This window comes from Lygodium microphyllum, chromosome 4 (assembly GCF_053477565.2).
Source record: "Lygodium microphyllum isolate KBCC chromosome 4, Lygodium_microphyllum_v1.1.10, whole genome shotgun sequence".
In the NCBI taxonomy this organism is placed as follows: Eukaryota; Viridiplantae; Streptophyta; class Polypodiopsida; order Schizaeales; family Lygodiaceae; genus Lygodium; species Lygodium microphyllum.
Window position 1 is genome coordinate 7,410,234 of NC_141138.1, and position 8,775 is coordinate 7,419,008.

General features: G+C 39.8%; 1 protein-coding gene across 1 annotated transcript; it reads right to left on the reverse strand.

Annotated features, from left to right (window-relative positions):
• Positions 1-4,757: 4,757 nt before the first annotated feature.
• Positions 4,758-8,388, reverse strand: LOC148036771 (uncharacterized). The gene is made up of 7 exons (XM_087675649.1): positions 8,106-8,388; positions 6,237-6,279; positions 6,047-6,139; positions 5,877-5,939; positions 5,704-5,799; positions 5,414-5,491; positions 4,758-5,336 (listed from the first exon to the last, which is right to left on the reverse strand). Exons 1-7 carry the CDS (start codon positions 8,297-8,299, stop codon positions 5,250-5,252), a joined length of 654 nt encoding a protein of 217 aa, XP_087531775.1. The 5' UTR covers positions 8,300-8,388; the 3' UTR covers positions 4,758-5,249.
• Positions 8,389-8,775: the final 387 nt, after the last annotated feature.

Consider the following 8,775-nt stretch of genomic DNA (forward strand, 5'->3'; position numbering starts at 1 on the left):
CCCTTCGCGCGCTACGATCGACGTTTTGGTGTTAGTGGTTGTTTGTGTGCGTTCACACGCGAGGACACGCGTCCGACTTGTTCGTGCGGTATTGTCTTGCAGCCATTCGTACGCTCAGAGTCATTAGCAGCCATTCATATGCAATCACGAGTACTTCGAATCCCGAAATCTCTAAAAACACATTAACAAATTCAATTATTCATTAAAATTTAATTAAATTCTAAAAAATGTACAAAAAATTTCCTAAAAAATCTCTAATATTTTAGCAAAAAATTGAAATATTTTTCAAACTAGAAATCTCAAAGAAAATTACAAAAATTCGAAAATTAAACATTCTTTTCAAAAATATTTAAAAAATAACCAAAATTCATTAAATTTTGATAAAAATATCGACATAATTTCAAAAAAAGTTCAAAAAATTCTAAAAACTTCCTTGTCCCTTTTTTCAATCATTTCTCAATTGAAAATACTTTTCTAATTGGTCGAAGTATTATTTGAAGACAAAATCCTAATTTCTTTTGCCCAAATTCATGCAAAATTCATTTTCAATCTCAACAATGAGCTAAAAAATGTGAATTAAATCTGATTATCTTATTGACACTGGACGATCATATTTGATTCACTGAAATCTCATTTTTACATTATGTTTTTTTAAAAAACAAAACACGCTATAAAAACAAAAAACAAAAAAAAAACACAAACTTTCTGCACATTGATATTTCAACTGCGACATGTTTTCTCACTTGGTTTGTTGTTTCGATACACATCAACATGAACCACCATATTTCCATTCATTTTATTTTCCACATTTTGGTCCTTTAAACAAAAATTAAAAAAGAAAAAACAAACAAACACCAAAACCATAACAATAAAACCCAATCAAAACAAAATCCCAACATATCTATCATTTTATTTTATATTGATCATACGTATCATTTGTTTCATTATTTGTTTTGGTCAATGTGTTAGTTGTTTTTTTCATTTTTCTGTACGATAGGATGACTAGTTTTAGTTGACCTTTTGTCCATTGTGTGGAATATTTGTGGATTGCGCCTTTCTTTTTTTTGAGGATGTGGTATCAAACTTTGCAGACATCCCCACCCATTGCCAGGTTTTTTCTCTTTTTCCCTCTCTCATGTTGCACCCTAACGCACATGTAATTGTAATAAAATCAACCGACCATTGCATCTACCAATATAAATAGAATGCACTTCATTAATTTTTAATTTAAAAGGAACTCGACCATTAATTGTTAAAGGAACCCCGCCGTTGCACGAGCACATGGCACAATAACCCACATAATTTTCTAAAATAAATCCACAGTACATGCACACACGCGCTATAGACACAATTTATTTGTAATTAAAATGAACCCCCGCCGTCACGCATGCATGCGCTTTGCGCCACAGATCACGCAAGTTGTAATAATGAATTGCATTTTTAGAGACCCCAAATTATTCAAGTTAGTCTAAGTAAGGGTTGGGATTGTGGAATCGACTCACTATGCATTAATGGTTAATTAATAACGAACTGTAATCTAATTTGTACATGGCTAAAATGAATTCGATAGTGTTCACCCATCCACGTTCACTGCACCATAGGTTTACGAAATGCGTTTATGGGGATTGGAATTTATTAAGTCCAAGATGTAGGTCTTGTTCATCTCTCTTTATTTTGTTGGTCCAACTCTTGGATTCTATTTGAGTCTGGTCATTGCCTGGGGTACGGTGTATTTGTGTTTTTTTTATTGATTGCTTGATTACGTGGGATCAAGGTGCCTACTTGTTGCATAGCATGAAGCTTTCGGTTGCACGAGTGTGTAGGTCATGTCAAAATTTTTTTCCATAGGCTGTGGATTGTTTGGGGAAGTCTAGTCCAGTCTAGTCTGGTCATCTGTCCTTTGTTTTGATATTCTTCTCAATGTTGATTTGTCTGGGTTTTGCAGGAAATTTTTCGTCTTTTTCCTTGGTTGTATGTGTGGGTATTCTGTGAAGTTTCCGCCAGTGGTGGACAACACGATTTTGCTACTCCTTCTTGGCATCCTACAAGAACCAGTCTGGCTTGGTTTATAACCGACGCTTTTGCTTATCCATAACCAGTATTAGTGATGCGTTGTGTTTGCCTCTTTCAGTGTCTTTCGTCCCTAGTGAAAATCAATTATTGACAGTTGAGGAGATCCTTTCTCTGCAAAAAGAAATCTCTACTTCTTTGGTCTCCAGCAAAGTTATTACCAGTTCTGGGGTTTCTGTAACTCACATCTCCTCCCCGGTATGGAAACAACTTTGCCAGTTTCTACAAGACAGGTTCATGTCAGGGAAGCTTGCTTCCAAATGTCTCTCCAAGGAGCTGTTCACTATTTCTATTAGGATCCTGGAGGGAGCCAAGTTCAATTGGGCAACATTCATGCTTGCAAAGATGGATCATCATTTTTAGAGAGTTCAAAAAGGTAAGGGTAGTAATGTGCTCTACGGTGTTTTTCTTTAGAAGATTATCTCCCTTGCACCTCCTCCTGGTGGTGTGTCAGTTCTTGATCTTGCTCCTCTTCTGAAGCAGCCGCCACCTTCTGTTCCAACTTCTCCATTACAGCCCAATTCTAATTTGGAGGATGAGCCCCCTGCCAGCTCTCGCAGTAAAAGATTACGTACTAAAGGGCCCCTTAGTCCTATTTCTATTTCAGTTTCTGATTCTCCTGCACAGGACTCCATTCCTCCTGTTTCTACCAGTTCCCTTCCTTCATTCTTGTAATGTCCTTATCTATTTGCAGCACAAAGGGATGGGTGAGGGAGAGAGGAATTGCTCGCAATCATACCAAAGGATGTTGCACTAATATTCTAATTGCATGTGTATAGTTACATGTTATAATACTCACTTATGCAAAAAGTTAGAGTTCAAAGTGGTAAGTGTATATATTGTTTATGACCATGTGACATAGAGAGAGAGAGAGAGAGAGAGAGAGAGAGAGAGAGAGAGAGAGAGGATGTGCATTTGTGCTATAGAGGCACCTTGACATCGTTGCTTGCATGTAAGTAGTGTGGTCTAGTGTATATATTACAAGAAGGAAGCTACAAATTTGTAAGAAAGTCAATAAAGAATATGTTTTAAGAGAGTCGCAGAGAAAGGAAGGGAGGATGCGTAGACTACACATCCTTGCTTTATAGGCACCTTCACACCCACCCTTGCATTGTGGTTTGAAGCAATTGTGTGAAAAATGTGAAGCGAGCGAGGCGCAGCCTTGTGAGCTTCACAATGATACCAACCGCGCGAAGCATGGTTAGTGACACCAAGCCAGCTAGTAGATATAGAAATACAAATATAGATATAGATTTTCGGAGGTATAAATATAGATATAGAAATATAAATATAGATATAGATTTCGGAGTTATGTTTGAAAATTTTGGAATTCGACTTACGTTAAACCATCATTTGCTTGTAAAAACTGATCCCAAGGCTAACAAGCAGATATATCGTGCTTTGAGGAATGCTGTAAAGCCTCGTGGTAAACCCTAGATATGGTTAGGACATAGGCATTACGCGCATGCAGGGATTCTATTGAGGCCGTCTGCGCAAATCGCACACAAAGAATTACGCGTCTCGTGGCGGCCTCGACCTTGCATCGTCAGTCATCCACTTAGCTGCTGATGCAGGAATCACGGCATCAAATACCACGCCCTTGTTTCTGCAGGCTTGCTAAGGTCGGTGATTCGAGCATTATCCCTCAAGGTGGATAGAGCGACGTACTACCCATCGTTTCATGGCCACGAAAGGTGCTGCAGTGAACAATGAAATGGTGGGATTTCGGCCAATGGACAGACGCACAAAAGATAAGTCTCCTAGCATTTCCTCCTGTTCTCAGAAACAGTAAACAACAATGGCATTTGTCATGCATACTTGGGGAAGGAAGGGGCAAAGAAAATCATAGTGGTTGTGGTGAAGTTTCTGCGAATGTGTGAAAGCCATTAGAAGGTAGATGTTGTATTGTGATGGCAGTAGAAGAAATGATGCGGAATGATGCTTGATTGTGTGGAAGTGAGATGTGTTGGTGGAGATATTTGCACTTGTGAAGTAATAATATGATGTGTGTACTTCAGGCTTTAAAGTAAGGCCAATATATACAGGGTCTTGGTTCCGATGAGCCAAGTTTGTGCATTGCATTGATTTGTCTATTGGATTAGGCTGTTAGAAAATTTAATGTCTGCTGAAGGTTTTGAAGCGCTCCTTGAAGCCAGCAGTGTTCACGAAAAACTGAGTTTTAGTGACAAGTGAATTTAACAATCTGAATAATTGACTTTGAAATTCTTTCCGTGAAGGTTTTTTTGTCTTAAATACTGGGGTCACTTGTGGTCATAGTATGACCAAACACCTACTAAGCCTGTCAGAGAAAAACCCTGCAAATTGTCAAAGATTGAAGGTTATGTTTTTTTGTGAACTTCCATTGAAGGTAGTAGTTTTGTCACGTAATTGCTACACTCGCTATGATATAAACGAATTTGCTGCGCAAGGGTCACTTTACTTCAAGAAAGTCTAGAGTGCGTACTATACACAGCCTTACTCTTGGAAGAATGCTGCCATCAGCAGTTAAGAGAGGCAATTCTGATGGACGGCATTGAGTCAGCCAACCACTTACATTAATTGGATATGACTTATGCCTCTCTATATGACCAGTGTTCACAAAAAACCAAGGTTCAGTGTCATGTGAATTGTTGAATTATAGCCTTGGAATTTGGAAGGAATGATTTTTTTTCACTTAAAAGTTAGGCTTATTTAAGTTACAGTATACCCAAAAGACCTACAAAATCTAAGGAAAAACCTACAATTCATGAGAGTTAAAGGTTTTTGTGTAGGATTTTCCGTGAACACTGTATATGACATGGTGCACAGAGATTTAACAGAGAGGGTAAGTTTATTAATAGAAAAGAAGCTGATAAAATTACATTAGGGATATGTGCAGGTCCAGTGGGTAATGACCAGTATACAAGCCATCACACCCTTAGGCAACTCTCTAACTAACTTCAATGCAATGAAAACTGTTGTGTGCCTTAAACCACCATGAGTCCAAACAGTGATTTTCTGACAGGATTCACTACAAGAGTGTAAAATATATAGGATAGCTACGAACAAGAAGTGGTTGCTAGTGGGCAATCAGAGTCAATGAATTGAAGTATTTTTTCTGGTAATGAAATCAATGAAACTGAAGTATCTTTCTGGTAATATGAAAGGTTTGATCACTCCAAGGATAGGGGTATACACCATCAATATGCTATACCCCCTGTGATGCCATCACCATCATGTCGGAGACTATCTGTTAACCAGTATCCATCCCAGCAGCCACCAACTCTCTGTATTACCCAAATGTATTTTCAGTAGAGTGGACTGAGCAACATATACATATTAAAACACATAACATGTCCTTTACCTGAATCAAAGTGAACTCAAAAACTTCCTCTTCATCAGGCCGTGCTCCCCTCACCCACACCCTTTGTTTGAAGCAATGCTACACATCAGGCAAGACATGTATATAAGTCACAGGAAACTTGGCAGCACTGTTTTTCCCAAGAGACAATAAAGACACTACCATCAAGGATCAACACTTGGCTGAGAAATGTTCTCTGTGAAGATTTCTCCTAATAAGAACTCTTGTCAAATTGCCAGAATCTGAAAGACTTCATAGCCTGACTTAAAGAATCTGGAGGCCATGAAAGTTACCTCATTGACATACAAAGAACTCAATATTTTTGTTTCCTTGTGACCAAGAAGTACTCTGTACGTTGAATGATGAAAAATTCGTCGAAACCTCTCAAACTGCAAATATAGAAGTCATATGAGGGTGAGAACAAGATTGCACAAAGTCTCATCACAATCAAACTACCAGTATTTACCTGTCCTAAATCAAAGAAAGGTCCGAAATATGTTGATCTCTGGAATGGATCAAAACCTGCAAACTGGTTGCATGGATATATTTTCAAAATATATACAGGACTGCATGTAAGTGTAACAATCTTAAAGAAACAGATAGTACACCTGGGGAGTAAGCATGCCCCTTTCTTACCCTATACATAACTTCCACACCATAATCTGCATGAGGGTGATCATTGTTGCTTAATGCTTCCAGTTGGCAGATGACTGCTTCTTCTGCTGTCATCTATACCACACACTGGTGTTGTAAAAGTCAGATCTTTATTACAGAGTAAAGAATGATTCTACGGGACAGAGCAGCAATGATGCTTAAGGAAGCATACATCAAAGCGTGGACCAAGCAATTTATCTCCACGTGTCTTGCTCCTGCAAAAGAAATAAACTCTTGCATTGAGCGCTTCAGTTGTTCAAACTTAATAAACCTGTGAATCAAGGCGAGATCTTCAAACTTTGCAGATGACTCGAAATTGCAACAATGCTTTTAAAATCTTCTGCATGTTCATTAAATTATACTCTCGTCTGGATACAAATGCAGTAGCACAAGTTATCAACAATACGTGTCAAAGCATCCATGCCTAGTCAAACATGTTGAGGATTTCAAATATCAAAACTCAACCTCAGATGGGGTCTTGGATCGATCTATACAGAGCTAGTTGCTTAATAAGGAAAGTTCCACCCGAAGTCCTCAATCATTGTCCCTAGAGTTTTCTTATCATCACTAGCACTTCCAATGTGATTGCAATTAGGGTCATATAAACCTCACAGGGAGCGACCATTGAGTATTTCCTGTCGTGCATAATACAGAACAACACCTGCAGCACATTACACCAGTACTAAGTGCTTTATCTTCATAAACTGGAAACCTGAACAAATGCGTGGCTTTTTAGTCATGCACTACTGGGGCAATCATGGTTCTTCAGGCTGCATGGTTTTTCTCATGTATATAATATCAAATAGCATTATTTGCAGGCAAAGGAGGATAAACATAGACATAACCCGCAGGTCAGAACTAGACAGAAACTCTGATTGGATAAGGGCTGCTCATAAAAACCTATGTGTGAAAGCCTGCAGCAGCCATGTAATTTTGCAAATCTTCAAAACCCAACCATTCTGTTTAAAATAGCAGCTCTTCATTCATATGCAAGAGAAGCAATATATGTTATGCAGGTCACAAGAGGTATCCAATCAGCAAGCATTAGAAGCACGTGGACCAAATACTGCAGGTCACAGTTCAAACTTTTGTAGATATAGTGATCCTGCTCAGCACACTTGCAGTCAGAGGAAGTAACGGCATTATGTACTTTCTGACAGCAGCCACTGCTACAGAAGCAAGTGAGACATTCACAGATTCAGCAGAATTCTCTTTGCTATTTTGATACTCTGTGGATGGTCCCTGCAAATTGACATGCTGGCCTGCAATAGAATTCCCCTGCTCTCAGTCCTTAAATTGGATGTCCCTGCTGTCCTACTTCCTTGTGGCTGGCCTTCCATCTTTTTTGCCTTTGCGAAATTCATGAATCTTCCCACCACACATACGCACACACGTAAATCATGGAGGAGTGTATATATTGGTTGTACCTTGCACTTACGATTCGAGAGCCTCCTACAAGGAAATACAGAGTTCCCTTCTAGGAAGCTGCCTAGCTTAGGAGCTTCAGACATCCTGTTCTCCACGTCCTCTTGAACAATTCATATAGGAACCATCAACTAGGAACTTCAAATATCCTGCTATCCTCCTTTCAAACAATTAATCTAGGACCCATCAATGACAATCTTTTCAAGCTGGTAAAACACCAGGCGGTGCACGTTCATGCATCCATGCATCTATACTCCATGTGTTGTTCTGAATTCTTTATGTTGTTGTTTGAAACACATGTAGAACTGTCTTCTAAAGAAGAGAAAAAAAGGTAGAGAATACCCATCCTGTCACTATGATGTGTGGCAGGTGGAAGATTAAAGCCGCTACATTTCTTGGTCCCCCGGTTAAATTCTCAGGCAGATGGAGAAACACAGCACTCCAAAGGCGACTGTTCAATCAATAAAAATCCCCAAGACCTATCTTGCATGTCTGATTGGAATCTTCTTAACTTGATATTTCATTTGATTGGAATGGCAAACTGCCGAGTTCCCAATAAGAGCAGGGTCTATCTGGCAATTACGGTTGTGGAATGAAAGCAAGGATCAGGGAGTACCATTCGACGGGGAGATAGTCAGGGACTTCCATCGCAAGCCTGATGAGGCGATCGTGCCTGCGATGCAAGGAGTGCGCGATCCCTTGCAGGCGCAAACAAGGCAGGGACTGCCTGGGATAGGGTAGCGCCGGAGCAGGCGGCATGAACGGAGATGAGGACGGGGTGACAGACCGGGCGAGAGCGGCAGTGGCCATGGATCTCTCTCTCTCTCTCTCCCTCTGCTGCTGCTTCCCTCTCTCTCTCTCTCTCTCTCTCTCTCTCTCTCTCTCTCTCAATGTTTGCAATGCTGCAAGATTCTGTCCCACAAGTGTGGAGGGCTCTTCGGCCAACCACAACTTTTTTCCTTTATTTTTGAGATTCTCCGTAAATACGTTAAAAATCACAGCCTCTACGATCACATGGCTGTAGACGACGGCAATGCCATTTTCACACACGACTTTTCAAACGAAAATTGTCAACAAGTAGATCATCCTTATGATCATGGAAACAACTCCTAACTAACCATGAGACAACTAAGGATGGTTACACACTGCCATTGCTCGCCCAATCTACGCCCAATTGTTGGACATGGGAAAAGTCATCTTGGGTGGTCACTTGTTCGCCACCTACTTACACACTAGACAACAAACACTTTTTTTGGTCAATAAGTGTCCATCCATCTTCCGTCCCC